The sequence below is a fragment of the Nothobranchius furzeri genome, chromosome 4, assembly GCF_043380555.1.
Source record: "Nothobranchius furzeri strain GRZ-AD chromosome 4, NfurGRZ-RIMD1, whole genome shotgun sequence".
Classification (NCBI taxonomy): domain Eukaryota; kingdom Metazoa; phylum Chordata; class Actinopteri; order Cyprinodontiformes; family Nothobranchiidae; genus Nothobranchius; species Nothobranchius furzeri.
The window spans coordinates 65,320,676-65,341,046 of NC_091744.1; the positions used below are offsets into that span (position 1 = coordinate 65,320,676).

The 20,371-nt window shown below is 40.5% G+C and overlaps 2 protein-coding genes across 2 annotated transcripts; both read left to right on the top strand.

The window, feature by feature from the left end:
- Positions 1–2,614: 2,614 nt before the first annotated feature.
- On the top strand, positions 2,615–9,661 carry LOC107388683 (acyl-CoA Delta-4 desaturase). Its single transcript, XM_015964319.3, has 13 exons — positions 2,615–2,789; positions 2,972–3,302; positions 4,727–4,837; positions 5,300–5,497; positions 5,586–5,687; positions 5,750–5,875; positions 5,948–6,008; positions 6,090–6,166; positions 6,311–6,408; positions 6,567–6,663; positions 6,989–7,068; positions 8,090–8,215; positions 8,373–9,661. The coding sequence occupies exons 2-13, from the start codon at positions 3,093–3,095 to the stop codon at positions 8,422–8,424; spliced, it is 1,338 nt and encodes a 445-aa protein (XP_015819805.1). The 5' UTR covers positions 2,615–2,789; positions 2,972–3,092; the 3' UTR covers positions 8,425–9,661.
- A 3,617-nt stretch (positions 9,662–13,278) lies between these two features.
- LOC107388686 (acyl-CoA Delta-4 desaturase) lies at positions 13,279–20,139 on the top strand. The gene is made up of 13 exons (XM_015964322.3): positions 13,279–13,713; positions 13,879–14,194; positions 16,023–16,133; positions 16,252–16,449; positions 16,532–16,633; positions 16,699–16,824; positions 17,383–17,443; positions 17,531–17,607; positions 18,017–18,114; positions 18,285–18,381; positions 19,224–19,303; positions 19,434–19,559; positions 19,695–20,139. Exons 2-13 carry the CDS (start codon positions 13,985–13,987, stop codon positions 19,744–19,746), a joined length of 1,338 nt encoding a protein of 445 aa, XP_015819808.1. The 5' UTR covers positions 13,279–13,713; positions 13,879–13,984; the 3' UTR covers positions 19,747–20,139.
- The last annotated feature ends 232 nt before the right edge of the window (positions 20,140–20,371 follow it).

The window sequence follows — 20,371 nt, forward strand, 5'->3', positions numbered from 1 at the left end:
GAAGTCGTCTCCTCTGATGACTTCTCCGAAGTCATCTCCTATGATGACGTCTCCGAAGTCGTCTCCTCTGATGTCGTCTCCGAAGTCGTCTCCTCTGATGACGTCCCCGAAGTCGTCTCCTCTGATGACGTCTCCGAAGTCGTCTCCTCTGATGACGTCTCCGAAGTCGTCTCCTCTGATGACGTCCCCGAAGTCGTCTCCTCTGATGACGTCCCCGAAGTCGTCTCCTCTGATGACGTCCCCGAAGTCGTCTCCTCTGATGACGTCCCCGAAGTCGTCTCCTCTGATGACGTCCCCGAAGTCGTCTCCTCTGATGACGTCCCCGAAGTCGTCTCCTCTGATGACGTCCCCGAAGTCGTCTCCTCTGATGACGTCCCCGAAGTCGTCTCCTCTGATGACGTCCCCGAAGTCGTCTCCTCTGATGACGTCCCCGAAGTCGTCTCCTCTGATGACGTCCCCGAAGTCGTCTCCTCTGATGACGTCCCCGAAGTCGTCTCCTCTGATGACGTCTCCGAAGTCGTCTCCTCTGAAGTCGGCTCGTCTGATGACGTCGCCGCCACCTCTGAAGTTGGCTCGTCTGATGACGTCGCCTCCTCCTCCGAAGTCGTCTCCTCTGATGACGTCCCTGAAGTCGTCTCCTCTGATGACGTCTCCGAAGTCGTCTCCTCTGAAGTCGTCTTGTCTGATGACGTCGCCGCCACCTCTGAAGTCGGCTCGTCTGATGACGTCGCCGCCACCTCTGAAGTCGGCTCGTCTGATGACGTCCCCGAAGTAGTCTCCTCTGATGACATCCCCGAAGTCATCTCCTCTGATGACGTCCCCGAAGTCGTCTCCTCTGATGACGTCCCCGAAGTCGTCTCCTCTGATGATGTCCCCGAAGTCGTCTCCTCTGATGACGTTCCCGAAGTCGTCTCCTCTGATGACGTCCCCGAAGTCGTCTCCTCTGATGACGTCCCCGAAGTCGCCTCCTCTGATGACGTCTCCTAAGTCGTCTCCTCTGATGACGTCCCCGAAGTCGTCTCCTCTGATGACGTCTCCGAAGTCGTCTCCTCTGAAGTCGGCTCGTCTGATGACGTCGCCGCCACCTCTGAAGTCGGCTCGTCTGATGACGTCGCCGCCACCTCTGAAGTCGGCTCGTCTGATGACGTCGCCTCCTCCTCCGAAGTCGGCTCGTCTGATGACGTCTCCTCCTCCTCCGAAGTCGTCTCCTCTGATGACGTCCCTGAAGTCGTCTCCTCTGATGACGTCTCCGAAGTCGTCTCCTCTGAAGTCGTCTCGTCTGATGACGTCGCCGCCACCTCTGAAGTCGGCTCGTCTGATGACGTCGCCGCCACCTCTGAAGTCGGCTCGTCTGATGACGTCTCCGAAGTCGTCTCCTCTGATGACGTCCCCGAAGTCGTCTCCTCTGATGACGTCCCCGAAGTAGTCTCCTCTGATGACATCCCCGAAGTCGTCTCCTCTGATGACGTCCCCGAAGTCGTCTCCTCTGATGATGTCCCCGAAGTCGTCTCCTCTGATGACGTCCCCGAAGTCGTCTCCTCTGATGACGTCCCCGAAGTCGTCTCCTCTGATGACGTCCCCGAAGTCGCCTCCTCTGATGACGTCTCCTAAGTCGTCTCCTCTGATGACGTCCCCGAAGTCGTCTCCTCTGATGACGTCTCCGAAGTCGTCTCCTCTGAAGTCGGCTCGTCTGATGACGTCGCCGCCACCTCTGAAGTCGGCTCGTCTGATGACGTCGCCGCCACCTCTGAAGTCGGCTCGTCTGATGACGTCGCCGCCCCCTCCGAAGTCGGCTCGTCTGATGACGTCGCCTCCTCCTCCCTGGGAGAAGGGAAATCAACAACCTGTGGAAACCCCAAATAGTTGTCAAATTATCATATTTAATTATTTTCTTCCCAGCTGTGGACATTTTCTCTTTTTAGACATAAACTGTTCAACTGTTACTGGCAGCTCGTTCAAACAGGGGCCAGCTCTAGGCTGAAAGGTTCTTTTCTCATCTAGGCACATGTTCCATTTGCCGATTGGTTCTTTAATTGTTCTCCTCTATTTTCCGTTTTCTGATTGGATTTTTGTTACTGTCACTTTCCATTGACATTTTTTATTATTCCACAAAAATGTTGATCAATAATCATCATCATTTAGCCTTTATTGTAGAATAAAATAGCTTAATTAATTTAAATCTCATTTCATTTATATTTGTTTCATTTATATCTGCATATTTTCACTCAAAAACGAAAATTTCGTCAACAAAATTATGGATGTGGTTTCTCAGCATTTTCCAGCTCAGTATATTGAAAGTTTCTTGCAGCTTTTAAAAATAAAACATCTGTCAGCAGTGCTGCGTTTGACCAGATGATCGACCTCATTTTCCCCTCCCAAGACATTTACCTCAGACATGTGAGTCTGATAATCTATAATTGGAGGTAAAGAGCGTTTATTGCAGCATCTCCCATCATGGATCCACGTCCCCCAGCTGCATGCATCCTTTGCCCGCTCTGACGGCCCTAGATGGGAGCTCGTTGAGCCTATTGCACCCGCCACCTCTTGGCCACCGGCGCTGCAGCATGAGACAGCTGAGCGCTGATTGGTCAGAAACGCTCGAATGATCGGTCCAGAGTTTGTTCTGTCTGAGAGGATGAATGAGACGATGACTGCAGCCTATGAGGAAAGCCAGTTGAAGGATGGGATTTAATGTGCTTCTATTTGAATCGAGTCAAAACCGAACTGGAGCTCAGAATGAGTGTGTTCATGTGACAACAGCCGAGTTACCGAGATAAAACCAGGATTATGTAAGTTTGTAAACATGAAAACTATTCAAAATGTATTTTTATTAGATAAAACATTGTTTAATCAATGAGCTCATTTGATTTGTTAATGATTTCATTAATTTTGCTTCTTACAGTTCGCTGGATGTCGGATTTCAGCATTAAATATTAATACATTGCTGCACTTGTGTTTCTTTTTAATTCAGTGAGTCACGCTGAAAGCTTCGCCCAATACTTTCTGCAGACGGTTTGAGGCGCGTTTTGTTGCACCAAGGTGTGAGACTTTGGAGCGGACAGGTCCTTTTAGAGCGCAGAGATCCGGAGAGGATGGGGGGTGGAGGTCAGCAGAATGACCCGGATGAACCGGGCAGCGCGAAGGGGACAGGTGTTTACACCTGGGAGGAGGTCCAGAGACACTGCAGCAGGAACGACCAGTGGCTGGTCATCAACAGGAAGGTGTATAACATCACTCAGTGGGCCAGAAGGCATCCAGGAGGGGCTCGGGTCATCAGTCACTACTCTGGAGAAGATGCTACGGTAATTAAATTTAATTGTTTAAAAAGAGAAACCTAATGCTATTAATTTGCATCATGCATATTTTTTCTTTTCAAGTTTTACACCTGAAATAACAACTAGAACTCCAGTGAGTCATTATTTAGTTAACAAAACATCTGCAGGTCTTTAACCTGCAGTTGCGCTACGGAGTGAACTAAACAGAAAAATACCAACAAATCTAAAATTTGTGGTAAAGTTTGAATAAAAGGTTGGACATTATTATCACATCATTATTACTTTATCGTTGTTGGTATTGGCACAAATGAATAACTAATACAAGGATGAAGAACATGGACATATGAGGGTTAAAAAAGACAAACAAAAAAAAAACCTCTGTGGGGTTTTTTCAGCACCTCTCAGCCTCCCACCAAACTTTAGGAGGAACACTGGTGTTTTCTTACAGGTTTGTTGCCACCTGCAGCCATTCATTTATGAACAGATGTCAATCCGTTTTTCTTCCAAGGAAAACATCTGGCTGAAGTTTCAGACAGATGAAACTCACACACAACTGTCATTGTTGGCGTTTGTGTTGTGCGACTCTTTGCTTGTGGTCCACCTGGTCATGTTAGTCTGAAGTTTATTATGGTGCTTGTGGCCGTGCTGGTGTTATTGTGTACAATGTTCATACATCCATATACCGTCGTCATGGTTCTAATGAGCTGATGTGATGAGGATCAGGTGTGTTGGATCAGCAATGCCTCACCAGGCTCCTCATCATTTGAGAGCATGAAGGTCATTCTTTGTTTTGCACACACAGCTTCTGCATCTTAACTTTCTGTTAAATAAATGATGAAAGTGTAAAATATCATGTGTTGCCGTTCAGCCAAGGCTATTGACCTAATTCTTAAAGCAAAGGATCTTATTTGAGAACCTCTAAGATGTTGTGTGTGATATTGTTATTAATAGACACTTTTGAACTGGGCTGCAATTTAATTAAACAAAGAAAATACAGATATAATATAAAATATTATTTGTATTCACTTATACAACTGATGTTAACTGGACAAGTGTGATCTTTGACCAGTCTTTACGTGTAACTTGAGTGTGACCTGTAATAAACAGATCACCCCATAGCACAATATTATCTCTAAATGTCATGATTTATTTCTACTCCTGTTTATTGTCTTTCTGGATAAGAATAATGCACATTCTGGTATTTATATCTTAAAATAAAACCAGGGGATGTTTTAAATTTTAAAATAGTGCCATAAGAACCTGGTGAAAAGGCACAAAGTGCACACCATGTCCACTTTTACAGGTTTAATCGGTTAAATGTTGCTAGAATTTTAGTTAGTTCAATGAAAATAAAATGAAAATTGTAAAAAAAAATCATGCATGAAGCCTGTATTTTTTTCCAGATGTTTTTCTGTATTTCTAAAATTACTGAGATTTTTTATGTTTCACAGGAGGCTTTCACTGCTTTTCACCCTGAACTGAGGTTTGTGCAAAAGTTTCTGAAGCCTCTGCTGGTTGGAGAGTTGGCAGTGACCGAGCCAAACCAGGATCGGAATAAAGATGTGAGTTTTTGCACTCATCTCCTACGTAGACAGGAAGTCAGATAGTTTGCTTAACCCTCTGGAGGCAGGCGTTGCAGATTTGCGACGTAACAACCTACCTACCAGGTTACTCCACATACGTATTTAATGAGCATTTTTAAACTCAGAAGTACCCCTGAAGGACTTAGTTGTTCGTCCTTTTATCAAAACTTATTTTGAGCCTGAGAGGGTTAAACCACAGGATCCTGCCTTTGGTGAATAATTGTGAATGACCTGGTGACATTTAAACATGCAGAAACAGGCTTAATTGTAAAAAACTTGACATGTTGTTCAGACACTTTGTTTAAAATAGTAACAACAAAATCTACACAATTGTGATAAAAATGATCACAATTTGTTAAAAGTTACATTTGGCCTATGTGTTCCTTTAGTTCCAATCAGGAAGTTTTCAGCTTTAGTTTGTTTCTTCTTCTCTGCTTCCAGGCAACAATCATAGAGGATTTTGAACATTTACGAGCTCAGGTGGAGAAGGAGGGTCTGCTTCAGTCCAAGCCTCTGTTCTTCTGCCTCCATCTGGGTCACATCCTGCTGCTGGAAGTCCTCGCCTGGCTGATGGTCTCCTACTGGGGGACAAGCTGGACGCTGACATTACTGTGTGCAGTGATGCTGGCAACTGCTCAGGTAGCATAAATAAAATTCATGTTACTCAAAAAACATCAAAAAATGTCATTAAAAATGTCTAATGATCCTTCATCGTCTGCTTCATCAGTCGCAGGCCGGATGGTTGCAGCATGACTTCGGTCACCTTTCTGTCTTCAAGAAGTCCAAATGGAATCACCTGGTGCACAAGTTTGTCATCGGGCATTTAAAGGTAACCCTTCTAGATTTCTGAAAGTCTGTTTTTATGTCAAACAAAAACTGATTATTTTTCAGGGAGCTTCAGCCAACTGGTGGAACCATCGACATTTCCAGCATCACGCCAAGCCAAACATCTTCAGGAAGGACCCTGATGTCAACATGTTGCATGTTTTTGTGCTTGGAAACACCCAACCTGTGGAGGTGAGTAGCACAGGCATCTTTACCATTACACACAGCTCACCTGCTGATCTAACTCTGAACTCTCTGTTACAGTACGGCATTAAAAAGATCAAACACATGCCCTATAATCACCAACATAAATACTTCTTTCTCGGTAAGTCTGCTTGAAGTGAAAGATAAAAGCACTAAAATAAAAGTAAAGGATTTCTTGGAATAAATCACATTTCCTTTGCAGTGGGACCGCCGCTGCTCATCCCAGTTTACTTTCACATTCAGATCATGCAAACCATGATTACTCACCGTCACTGGGCGGTAAGATTCCAGTTCAGATGCAACAAAACCTTGATGCTGGTTATTATTTCAGATTAGCATTTGATGCACTTATAATTGTTTAAATATAAAATGACTGTGACTAAATGAACTCAAAACTGTATTTATTTTTTATTTATTTTGAAGGATTTGGTTTGTTCCCTGTCGTATTACTTCCGCTATTTCTACTGTTACACTCCACTGTACGGCTTCTTCGGCTCGTTGGCGCTCATGACCTTTGTCAGGTAAATAAGTAAAGGAATTATACTCTTTTTATATTGCCTCACTATCATTTAAGACCATTGATGTGCTATAATAAAATAATACTTATATTTGATTTTGGGCCTGTACTTTTCAGTCACCTGATGTATTTGTTGAATGATTGTTTTTGTTTCTTCAACAGGTTTTTAGAAAGTCACTGGTTTGTATGGGTGACTCAGATGAACCACATCCCAATGGAGATTGAGTACGAGAAGCGTCAGGACTGGCTGACCATGCAGGTACCTGCTTCAGTCTGGTAAAAGTTAGACTTGTTGGTCATGAAACAGTTCATTCAGCTGCTCCAAAGAGAAACGTTCAGTTGGATTGAAGATTGATTCAGCATCGGTTACTTTGTTCTTTTGAGCTCTACGTTCCTGTCTTATCTCCATTTAGCTGACTGCCTGGGTCTTGTGTTTGCTTTAATGTTCATCTTTTTATTATTTTCTTTGGGTGATTTAGGTCAAAATAAAGTTTGGTGATTTTATTTTAAAATGTTCTGGATCTGTTTTTTGCAAATCAACCCTTCATGCATCCCCACATTTGCACTACTTTGTTCTTTTTCAGCTACAAGCCACATGTAACATTGAGCAGTCCTTCTTCAACGACTGGTTCAGCGGACACCTCAACTTTCAAATCGAACACCAGTAAGTTTTCCTGAAGCGCATTGCATTTGTGGTGGAATATTTTGGCCATCTGGTGACTTTAGAGTTGGAGTAATCCCCTTAGTGGAATTATCAACTTTATTTGATGGAAGGGTTTGAATATCACCTTGATCCTGGGTGTTGTCTGGGGTGGCAGCCCCTGGTGGAGTCTTCTATGGCAAGGATAATAAATGAGTCAAAACCTTTGATGAAGCCACGGCACAGTTCAGTAAAGTGATGGTGTCCCTGGCGATAGCGGGCAGTAAATACCTAAATCATTGCAAGTAAGCTGTATATCTGTATTAGAGTAAGACCTTACCAACATTAGGTCGGGGGCCATTAGGGTCAAAAATCCCAGGAGCACAATTTTTGGGTTTGGGTTAGGGTCAGATCACTCTACCTCCAGGACAGCAATGAGTGAAAGATAAATGTGTAAAACAACAACTTTTATGAATGACAACGTTTTGTAACAGCTTGCTACAAATCAGTAAATGTGTTTTGTCCTCACGGGCTCCCGTAGAAGGAAACATGGTGTTTAATTTGGCGTCGCCCAGAGACTTAGAGCCGCTCTCTATTTTAGGCCCTGTTTTTATGGTTATATGTTACGAAGCCACCAATATTTTTCAACAACTGGGCATCGTTTCATTAATTTTCAACAACATTTTGATGGATATTTCCAGATATTAACAGTAAAAACTACATATTGTCACTTTAAGGTGGAGTGCAGAGTACATCAGGATGAAGATAATGTTACATGGAAGGGTTTGATTATGAGGAAAAGCCTTGAACATATAAGTCCATGTCTGAAATTAATACCAGAGGTTGTTGAACTAGATATTAGTTATAATTTGTCTAATAAAACATACAGGATAATACCAAAAAGAGCTGTAAGATGTAAGCTGCTAGAACAAGAATTCATAAAAACGTGAACCGTAAGATCTACTTTTCAACATAAATCCCAAGGAAAATTGACTGGTGTTACATTTACGTAAAACACATTTGATTTTTTTTTCTCCCTGTCAAGTTTGTTTCCCATGATGCCGCGCCACAACTACCACCTGGTGGCCCAGAGGGTCCGTGCCCTGTGTGAGAAACACGGCGTTTCTTACGAGATCAAAAGTTTGTGGCGAGGAATGGCTGATGTTGTCAGGTACTAACTCACTGGCAGATCGAGAAACAGAAAGGAAAAATACACGAGTTAACATAAGCTGAAGTCTATTTATACAAACAAGGATAAAGATGTTGTTTCATCGTCAGATTGTGCAGTTAACTGATATTTTATCCACTTTTGCTTGCTTATTTTTCAGTTCATTGAAAAAATCGGGGGATCTTTGGCTTGACGCGTATCTCCACAAGTGATCAGCTGCAGAGCAAACATCTGATTCTTCTTCCTCCGTTCTGAATGAAAACTGATTGTACTGTACCTGTGTGCCTCCAATCATATGAAATGTATAAATTCTTTGTTTGTTGAGTTGATTTCATTCATTTATAGAGTAAAAAAAATTAAAAGTAGCATCATGGTTCGAATAAAACTGACAAATATGGTAAAATATTTATTTAACTGGCTGTTTTTCTTTTATTGTGACAGAATTCTAAAACTAAGTATGTTAACAATCATAAATTATCTGTTTACCATAAGTTTATTTTATTATTATTTTTTTCTGTTTATGTATGAAATGTCAATCTTCATGCACCCTACAAACTGGGGGTTTCTGGACAAAACATGATGCTATAAAATATTATATAGACCAAAGGGTTTTAACCATGGTAATGTATTTTATTTTATTGAAAGGTCCTGATTTAGCAACTTTTGCCTGAACATCATCCTTGTTTCTGTGCATTTTTGTATTTGAAGTAAAATTATAAATATTTTATTGCTATCATAGTTTGAGCGTCATAAAAAATAATGCTGCATACATTTTATTGATAGCATCTTTACTTAAAATGACCCAATTTCACAAAATGTTGCATTGCAGGTTTTTATGAATGTCTACAATCTGTTAAAAAAAATCTACACATTTGCTACTTTTTACAAAATGCATTGAGGCTTTTCTGATATTTGCTCTCAGTAAACACATTTAGTTCTGAGTTTTGATTCAATGAATTGAAGCAAAAAGCTGAGAAGTAACAACAACAAGAACATCATCCACAGTACTTGTACAGATTTAATGTGTTTGGTTAGATGAAACTACGGGGTATTTCTTTAAGCTTAAACATAAAAAGTAATAAATAAAGTGACAACCATGTGTAGTTGCTGTATAATGACATTTCATCCATTAAATTAATTATCCAGGTTGATCCTGCGTGACTTTTATTACTCTTAGATCACCAACTCTATCTTTTTTACATGAACGTTTTCTTGTTTGACGTTAGCTTGAAGCATCATCTTGCTACATGAAAAAGTTGTGACCTAATTACGTTTTTAAAGGTACAGCGTGAACTCACCCTAGCTCAGTTAGTCATTAGTATACATTTTCCGATAGAAAACAGCCTCAGGCTGTGGTTTAAAAGCACAAGTATGTTTACTGTAGTTTTGTTGTTTTCTTTGATCAATGAAAAAAAAATTGTACTCCAATAAAATATATTTTTGATCTCTGAATATTTTGATGTCAGACTGATTTTTTTAGTGTTCGGAGGCTGGATGAAAACCCTCACACACTTTTCTTGCATGTCTTGAGGTGCAGAAATTATTCAGACTCCCGTCAATTTTTCACTATGTTATGTTGCAGCCATTTGCTAAAATAGATTAAATTATTTTTTTCCCTCGTTAACGTACACACAGCACCCCATGTTGACAGAAAAACACAGACTTGTAGAAATTTTTGCAGATTTATTAGAGAAGACCCTTTGCTTTTACACTATATTTAACTCAGGTGTTTCTTCCTGAAGATAGTCAAACACCTTCATTGGAGTTCAGCTGTGTTTGATTTAAATGGTTGGACTTGATTAGGAAATCCACACATCTGTCCATATAAGACTTTACAGCTCACAATGCATATGAGAGCAAATGAGAATCATGAGGTCAAAGGAGCTGACTGAAGAGCTCAGAGACAGAATTGTGGAAAGGCACAGATCTGGCCAAGGTTACAAAAAACATCTGCTGTACTTAAGGTTCCTATAAGAGCACAGTGGCCTTCATGATCCCTAAACCGAAGACGTTTGGGATGACTACAATCCTATCAGGCTGTCTAGCCAACCCTCCTTCATTAGCCATGGTTAATAGGCAGCTAGTGATGTCCATCTCCGCCGTGGCTCACACCAGCTAGGAGCCACAATTAGCTGATGGCTAAATCAGCATTGTTTACTTGATCTCCACGGTGTGTCCCCGACTCGCCAACCCTCCTTTGCTAGCCTTGGCTAACATGCAGCCAGTGATCACTTCATATCCGTTAGCTGGTAACGGCAGTCAGCTTGTTTACAACTCTGCTCTCAGATCCACGTGAAACAGGTGTTGTGGGAAATTATGTTCCCCTGAAATATTCTGTTTTCCTCAGGCAATCAAGAGCAAATATTTCCTAATTCACACAACTTATTGTCCATTATGAGGACTAAACAATCTCAAATAAAAAATGGTTCAACTGAGTGAGATTACATCCTTTTACATAACTCTCAAAAATTATAAGAAAAGAGTGAACAAGAATGTTTTTACTGTACCTTTTATTGTTTTTAGGAGGACATATAGCTAAAAAATACATCACAAGTATGACATTATTACATTACATAATTTTCCCATAAAAGTCGATCACAAATGTTGTGAAGATAGCCTGAAGTGTGACCTCCCGACACAGGGGAACAGAATATTTCACATGACCTCCCGGCTGACGTCACCCCTCCTCCGTGTGTGAATCGTGACAGCTTCAAGGTCAAAAAGAACTGTTTGGGTAGTACTGTTTAAAGGCGTGGTTAACTGAAAAAAAACATTTTGTAATCATTATTAGGCCAGAGCAGATTGCAGCTGTGAAGGCCTATTGTTTCTGCTTATTTATGGTTACCATGAAAATAGTCTCCTACACCTGTCTCCTGCATTAGCTTCTGATAGAAAATAAATGATGAACCTAGGATTAGAAACACTGTCGCTTAACAGTCATGGACTCACCCATCTTGACTTGTGACTGGGAAGGCTGTTGTTGGTTTAGGCATCCAGGAAACAGCAGAGAGCGTATCGACTGGTAGAAGCTTACAAAAAAGTTTGCATTAACAACTCCACCACACGGCAGAACTCCTCCAGGCTTATTTCTGAAGATAAAACAGCAACGTTGCAGACAGTGGTGGCTCATCCATGGGGGGTGCTAGGGCACCGCCCCACCAGTCTCACAGGTAGAAGAAGAAAAGAACCACTAGATATATTTAAAAAACAAACAAACATTAGAATTAAGATAAACGATCTACACATCGTACAAACTATAAGTGCTGCATGTAATCTGCATTTAAGTGTAGTTTAAAAATGTTGTCTCACACTCTGAAGACAACTGAAACGTCCCATTATGTATTTTCTGTTCCTTTTCTGTCATAGCAATCTTTAACATAGACCTATGCTAGAACTGGTGCATTCGTGCTGGATCCCCCCTCCATTACAAAGATTAGGATAGTCTTTGTTTGTAGAGGTTTGCAACCGAAACCGGGCAAAGTCTCAGCTCAGCTCTGGATCTTCACCTGAAGCTCTCCACAGTTCATCTCTCTCTCTTTTTTTTTTTTAGCTCACTGTTCTTTGTTTGTTTTAGAGCAGCTGAGTACACCTCGTGGAGATTTTTATTACGGAGAACCACAAAATGATGGAATGTGGTATCAGAGATTTGTTAACTCTCTCCGGGAGATAAAAACACCCAAGAATCTGCTTAATGTGACGTTGGGACAAAGGATTACACAAACCGAGGAGATTTTTTTTTACTATAACACAGATTATAATGACCATAAACCAGCAAAGTTCAGACTGAATTTACCCTTTTGGCTTCATGATCTTAGCTTTGTTTTACTTTTCATTTGGCAGCTTATTGTTGGCATTTGGTGTTGAGGAAGAAAATGTGGATTCTATTGTTAAGATACGCCTCTTCCCATTAAGTACGTGTGCAGTTTGCATACATCAGAGAATATTAAGCAAGTATTTGGAAATACTTTGCTGCTGGAAATTCTCGTGGACCTGCTACCAGATCCGTCGGGTTCACTGTGTGATGCATGAGAATGGTCACGTATGTTCCACCCTCTAGTGGTGATATGTGGTTAGCACATCTGAAAACAGACGGGAAACATTAGCCCAACCCAAAAAAAGTTTACTAGCCACCACTTGTTGCAGAGCAAACAGAGTCAGTTGTAGAGTCGCATTGCTGTTAGCCAGTCTGAGAAAATATGTCCAAATATCGGGACGTAAGACTCCAGTCCAAATCCTGCAGCCGGAAGCTCTCCTCTGATCTGAAAATTTGCTAGTGCCTGAAAATGGTGCACCATGGCTTTTTCCCTCCAGATTCCCACTAGAGACCACGACAAAAGATGTGATTAAACGAGTGTCTCACACCTTTAAGATGTTTATAGAAAGAGAGCTAAGCTACAAACCAATGTGTTAGATTCCTTTACCAGTAAGTAGCAGAATATTTTATCCTCCTGAGTTTCTGTTCGAGTTGGTAGCTTTTGTCTGAGTTCTGCATAAATCTTTAGTTTGTATTCTTTCTTTTCTCCTCATTAGGGTTAGGGTTAGCCACAGATAGAAGCCTATAAAGGTTACATGCTAATCTGCTGCCATATGCATGCTGTTTGACAGGCATCATAGCTGCTTTAAATAAACTTTCCTCTACTTTCATCGAAACTACTGGATAAAAGCCAAAAAAGCCCCTGACCTTTGAACACAGGATGTGAATGCAGAGTAAGATTCGCTGGCGTGTTTTTACCACACGTGGTGAGGGGTAAGCCAGGTCATCCCAGCTCTAATGCTGTGGCCATGGATGGCGCCGTTGTTTTCACAGCTGTGTTGATAAGCGATAGTGTCTCTTCTCAGAGTTTTACTTGTTATCTCTGGAGGTTGTGTGAACTTAAATGTTTTAGACAAGACTGTCTCTTTTTCCCAGTCTTAAGCACCGATTTTACTGCAATACATTTCTTGGATTTGGTCTCAGTTTTTGAGCTGATGGACAAGGCGGCCCAAACATAAGTGCACACCCTGTCATGAGAACGCATGACAATAAGATGGTGATACGAAAGTGCCAAAAAAAATTGAAGGAAAATTATCAACAAGAAAGAAGGACTAATAAAATCTCCACCGTGGACAAAAAACACCAGAGGATTGAAAACAATAAGCTGCTGTTCTGACAGAAGTCTTTGCTTTCTAAGGAACCACCAGCATCTCCCTCCTAAACCTGGTGAGTTATTTGTCCTCCAGCTGGTTGTTTCCTTTTGGTTGCTCAGACAACCTTGTGATGCTCAGATGGGAAGCTCACTGAGCCTATCTCATCACCACCAGTGGTCCAAATATGAGACAGCTGAGTGCCGATTGGTCAGAAACGCCCAAACGGCTTGATGGGAGTTTGTTTTGTCTAAGAGGATGAAAGCAGCCTGGAAGACAGACAAAGGAAGAGTTATACGATGCTTGAAGCTGGTCTGTGGTGAGCAGCAGCATACAGAGGTCACAAGGGAGAGTTACCAAGGCAACACCTGGTTTATGTAAGTGAGAAATATCAGTGCCTTTTATTTACTTTATACATGTCACCTATTTCCTTTAGTTTTCAGTTTGTTCCAGCTGCTTAATTTCCTGGCTGTTGGATTTCATAGTTAATGTCTAATTTAATTTTTAATAAATCTGTGTTCTGTGCCTCCTCTTTTTTTCAGATCATGTTCACAGATTTAAGGACATTTCTCTTTTGTCACATCCAAGCGTGAGATTTGGGAGCATACTAGTTAATTGGAGCACAGGCAGATCCAGGGATCAGAGAGGATGGGAGGTGGAGGTCAGCAGACTGAGCAGGGAGAACCAGTGAGCAGGAAGGGGACAGGTGTTTACACCTGGGAGGAGGTCCAGAAACACTGCAGCAGGAACGACCAGTGGCTGGTCATCAACAGGAAGGTGTATAACATCACTCAGTGGGCCAGAAGGCATCCGGGAGGGGCTCGGGTCATCAGTCACTACGCTGGAGAGGATGCTACGGTGAATATACAACTTTTACACACAGAGCTACACAAAATCTAGATCCTCAAAAGAACATTATTAATTTATCTAAAACAAAGTAAAAATGCATTAGTATATGCAATAAATATTTACAAGTGGCTCGAGCAGGCTGTTTTGTTTTTAAAGAAAGGTTTCCTTCTGATAACCTTTGATTTCAACAAATCATTCATACAAATTGTGAATTATGTGCTATAATAAAACTTTAATGCATAAAATGCAGATTAAGGCCTGTAAAAGTGAACAAATGTTGGATATTCTGTAACTCGCCGTAAATCCTCCGGAACATCCACTTGCAACTTTATTGAGTTGGATTATGATTTTTCAGATGCCAACTTAGTCATATTAAAGATCTTCATTCATTTAAAAACTGCCTTATAATTCTTCTCAGTGTGATTTAATGGATATAAGATATTCACACATAGTGAAATCTTCATATGAAACCATCAGTCAGCCACAAGCCTCAGTTTGAGTTGATGGGATGAAGATCCAGCAGGATTTCTGGATAATGGCCTGAGTCATTTGGGACCAAAGAGGTCATTCTTCGCTTTACACACACACACACACACACACACACACACACACACACACACACACACACACACACACACACACACACACACACACACACACACACACACAAAGCTTCTGCATCTTAACTTTACATAAACAATGGGTGAGTATAAGATATGTTAATCTGAGTTGTGTTGACCTTTAAACATCAAGAAGATGTTTGTGGTGTTCTTCTGTATAGTCTGTGAGTTAAAGAGCGGATTCTATTCATTCTACTTTGAAAAAAAAATTAAAAATCATGAATTATGGATGTTGATCATTATTATTATTACCTCACATGATATTTCTGTCGTAGGAACCAGAGTTTCTGATGTTAGGTGGATGAGGGTGACCTTTGACCAGGAGGCTTTACGTGTAACTGGCTGTGACCTGTAATCAGATCACTCCATGTGATTATCTCAATGTCATTCTGACCACATACGGTTTATTTATGCTCATGTTTATGGCTGTTCTGGTTAATAAGAATAGTTTAGACACAAGAGATACGTTTTATGAACATCTAAAATTTTCTTTTCATGAATATTTATCTTTGAAGTGTTTTGGGTTTATTTATCTAAGGACGCCAGCTGATGTGATTGCTGGGTGGTAGTTACTGTGGTGTTCTTTTATTCAGATGAGTAGATACTGAAGCTTTTCGAAGGTCTTCCAAAGATTTCCATGCAATTTATTATCTGATCTGTCCTTGAATCTGCTCAAGTTTTATGTTTGTGAACCTACTTCCCACTGATGCATAAACAAATCGGATTAAAATACAGCTGACATCATGAGGTTAATCAGTTTGACAGATTAGTAAATGTTTTAAACACTCAGCTTTTTACATCTTTGGTGTGTTCCTGCTGTGTTGAGTTTCAAATTCCATCTTTCTGTTCTTTTTAAAACACAGAAAAGGTTTATTTACCTGCAACGTTTCGTTTGCGGCTGCAAACGTCATCAGGCTGGCGCCGATGGTGGCATCACTTCCTTCATTTATCCATGTGCAGTACGTCCTCTGCTGCCCACGGATAAACGAAGGAAGTGATGCTACCATCGGCGCCAGCCTGACGATGTTTGCAGCCGCAAACAAAATGTTGCAGGTAAATAAACATTTTCTGTGTTTTAAAAAGAACTGAAAGATGGAACAATCAGCTTTTTGATTAAAAGTAACGGTGACATTTTTGTTGCAACAATGCAAAATTCTAATAATCCTAATGATCTTTCTAAATAAAAAAAATTATGTATGAATATTTTTATTTTCCAGGAGCCTTTCAGTGCTTTTCATCCAGACCTGAGGTTTGTACAGAAGTTTCTGAAGCCTCTGTTGGTTGGAGAGTTGGCAACGACAGAACCGAGCCAGGATGGGACTAAAAATGTGAGTTTTCTTAAATTCACATAAAAAGTTAGAAATTTCACTTGCAGGAGAGATTTCTGAAAATCTAGATTAGTTTTATCATTTCAGCTTAAAAATGTTCCTTTTATTTTACTTCCAGGAAAAAATCATGGAAGATTTTGAACATTTAAGAGCTCAGGTGGAGAAGGAGGGTCTGTTTCAGTCCAAGCCTCTGTTCTTCTGCCTCCAACTGGGTCACATCCTTCTGCTAGAGGTCCTCGCCTGGCTGATGGTCTCCTACTGGGGGACGAGTTGGACTCTGACTCTACTTTCCTCCTTGTTTCTGGGAATAGCTCAGGTGATTTCATCAAATGAACTCATTAAATGGGTATTTATGCTTATTTAAACTTTCCAATGCACAGTTATTTCTTCCCCATCAGTCACAGGCTGGATGGTTGCAGCATGACTTTGGTCACCTTTCCGTCTTCAAGAAGTCCAAGTGGAATCATCTGGTGCACAAGTTTGTTATGGGGCATATAAAGGTAATCTTTACAGGTTCCAGATGTGCCTTTTTACAAAGTTTATGTAGACGATCTCTGTTTTACAGGGAGCTTCAGCCAACTGGTGGAACCATCGACATTTCCAGCATCACGCCAAACCAAATGTCTTCAGGAAGGATCCTGATGTCAACATGTTGCATGTTTTTGTCCTTGGAAACACTCAACCTGTGGAGGTGAGAAGTTGATAGAAACCCAGATTTTAAATCCTTTAATTCAGAAATATCAAAACTGAGGATTTGAGTCGGTCAATATTTATGTTTATATTATTAAAGATGAACTGAACTTTTCTAAAGGCATCTCATAGAAATGTCAGAATAAAACAATTTTAGAGATAAATTTTGAAACGAATGACACAAATATTAATTTATTAGGCCTTCCCATTTATTTCTAAAGAAAATGCTATCAGTGCTTCACTAAAGATGAATTATTCCAATAAAATAGTTTTAGTTTCAGTTATTGACATACTGTCAGGAAATTAAAGTTAAAAGCTGGAATGAAGAATGTGATCACGTAAAAAATCAAAGCAGCAGTAGCCTTGACGTGATCCGACAGAAGCTTGTTGGGCTCTAAGCCAATGATAACTTTCTTAATGAATGTGAAAAATATTTGATCAGTCATGGATATCTCTTTGATTGTCCTCAGTATGAAGAAACAGAGATTAGTTCTGACTGGAGAAGTGAGCTTCTACTGCTAATCACCATGAATGTAAATAACCTAACTCTCTGTTACAGTACGGCACTAAAAAGATCAAATACCTGCCCTATAATCACCAACACCAATACTTCTTTCTTGGTATGTTTGACTTCAATCTTTTCAAATCATTCAAACAAAATCAACAACCTAAAACTTTCCAGTAATGAAACATATTTCCTTTTGCAGTCGGACCACCTCTGCTGATGCCTTTCTACTTCCAGTTTGAGATCATGAGGGCCATGTTTTCCCAGCGTGACTGGGTGGTAAGATTCGAGTCCCTGTGTGGCACTATGATTGTATAAATAAACCCTCCATTCCATTCCACCATTCCAGTTACAAAAATATTCATCCCTTCAGAGATGTCATGATGGTAAACTTGACCAATTAAACCTGAACAGTTTTTTTATCAGACTTAAAAACATGTTTACTTCTGCTGTGAAGTTGGGATTTTTAACATGGGAGTCAATGGAAACTTGCCTCATTTTGGAGCCAGCCCCTAGTGGATGAGGGGGGAACAGCAATTTTTGTCAACTGCATTGGCTTCACTCTAGCAGTTTCCACCTGTGTGGCACAGTGAAATTTATAATTATTATTTTTTATAGGACTTCTAAAAATGTTTAAATGTTAATTTAGTAAAATAAAAATTGAAATGATTCTCCTTTCTTTTTTAAGGATGTGGCTTGGTCCTTTTCGTACTACTTTCGCTTCTTCTGCTCTTATTGTCCACTGTATGGCTTCTTTGGCTCATTGGCACTTTTGACCTTTGTCAGGTAATTGTGCTAAAACCATCATGTGAATTTCATCTTTATTTTGGTTGTAATAACTGATCAGTTCAATCAAGATAGACGATTAGCATAAAATAATCATTCACAAAACATTTTCTGCATACTGTTAAAAGATCAAACACTTGGATTGATTATTTTGGTCTAACATTTTACAGATTTATAGACAGTCAATGTTTTGTGTGGGTGACTCAGATGAACCACATCCCAATGGAGATCGAGTATGAGAAGCGCCAGGACTGGCTGACCATGCAGGTACCTGCTACAACATAAACATATGATTTTTTTTTACTCTTTAATGAGAGTCTCACAGATGAAGTCATGGTTACAAATGTGTGCAAACAAGTACACTGTAAGAAATGAAATGCTGGATTTAAATGGTAAATGGCCTGTATTTGATATAGTGCCCTCTAGAGTCCTGGAACCCCCCAAGGCACTTTACAGCACAATCAGTCATTCACCCATTCACACACACATTCACACACTGGTGGGGATGAGCTGCGATGTAGCCACAGCTGCCCTGGGGTGCACTGACAGAGGCGAGGCTGCCGAGCACTGGTGCCACTGGTCCCTCCGACCACCACCAACAGGAAACGTGGGTTAAGTGTCTTGCCCAAGGACACAACGACAGCGACATGCTGAGCGGGGCTCGAACCTGCAACCTTACGATTACGGGGCGAGCACTTAACTCCTGTGCCACCGTCGCCCACTTACTTAACCAAGCTGGTCAACTGGCTCTACAAAACCTAGTTGCCTTAATGTAAAAAATAATATCCATTTACTTTAAACATAACAGCATATAACAATGTATTTTACTCTTTGCTCTCAGCTAGGTTTAGTGGAACCAGATGACACAACTTGTTTAGGTAAATTCAACATTTCATTTCTTACAGTGTATGTTTGGTTGGTCGTCATTGGTCCTCTGTGCAGTTGACTGCTCCAGTGTGACACAGTTATGTGCCACTTTCTCTGCAGTCAGTTCAAGGCCATCAGCAACAGTCTTTAAGTGCTCAGCTCTGAGCTCTGATTTATCAACCATCAAAGATAAAACCTTATCCTCTATAACAATAACAAATTTGCCTCCTTTTGAATTTCAGTTGAAAGCTACATGTAATATTGAGCAGTCGGCGTTCAACGACTGGTTCTGTGGACACCTCAACTTTCAAATCGAACACCAGTGAGTCTGATAGTTTAGATGAGAACCCATAAACGTCCATGTTTTCTGACAAAACTGTCTTTAAGTTTAAAGTCAGGAAGTAATTTTCAGCTCGCAGCAGTGACACATGCTTTATTTTCTCTTGCCTAAGTTTGTTTCCCACGATGCCGCGCCACAACTACCACCTAGTGTCACAGAGGGTCCACGCTCTGTGTGAGAAGCATGGAGTTTCATACGAGATGAAAAATTTGTGGAGAGGCATGACTGATGTTGTCAGGTAATAGCTGTTAGGATGAGAAAAACAAAACCTAAATCCAAGGTGTAATAAATAAAAAAACAGAAGTTTAAGAACATATTTTAGAACCAGATTAGGTTATTTACTTTCCACTTTTCTCCTGGCTTCCCTTTTCAGGTCACTGAAAACCTCGGGGGATCTTTGGCTTGATGCGTATCTCCACAAATGATCAGCTGGACACCAAAAATGTGATATCTCTCTTCACTTTCCAGCAAAGACTGATCGTATCTGTGAGATTTTATACTTCCATGTTGGTTTTGATTTCACATTAGAAAGTCAAAAAGGATGTAAGAGTGTTTTGATCAACAGTAAGATGATTATTTTTTGTTAAATTCAGTGGAATGCTAGAATATTTTTCATTTTAAATGTGAGGTGTGAACAACAAGCTAGAAAAACAAAATTAAACGTGTTCAAAGTGTATAATGTTGATTGAATTACCCTCTGAGTAACGTTTTGTACTGCAGTGCTGCATTTCTTTCAGGTTTTTAATAAATTGTTGACTGTTTGTGCACCTCTGGCTCTGTTGATCTAGATTTTAACAAAATAAAGAACGTTTACCAAAGTTTTTCTTTATTATAATGTTTTCCATAAATACTCTACATTTAGAGTAACTTTAATTTCTACTAGAGTAGTTTCTTACTTCATCACAATGCAGCTTGAAACAGAAAGAATCGTTTTATTTCTGAAAACAACCTCATTCAGCTGAACTGTTGCTCGCTAAGATGTAATAACTGTTGAAGTCTGATAAGAAGTATCAAGAAAATGTATATTTTATCTGAGACTGATAAGAACGT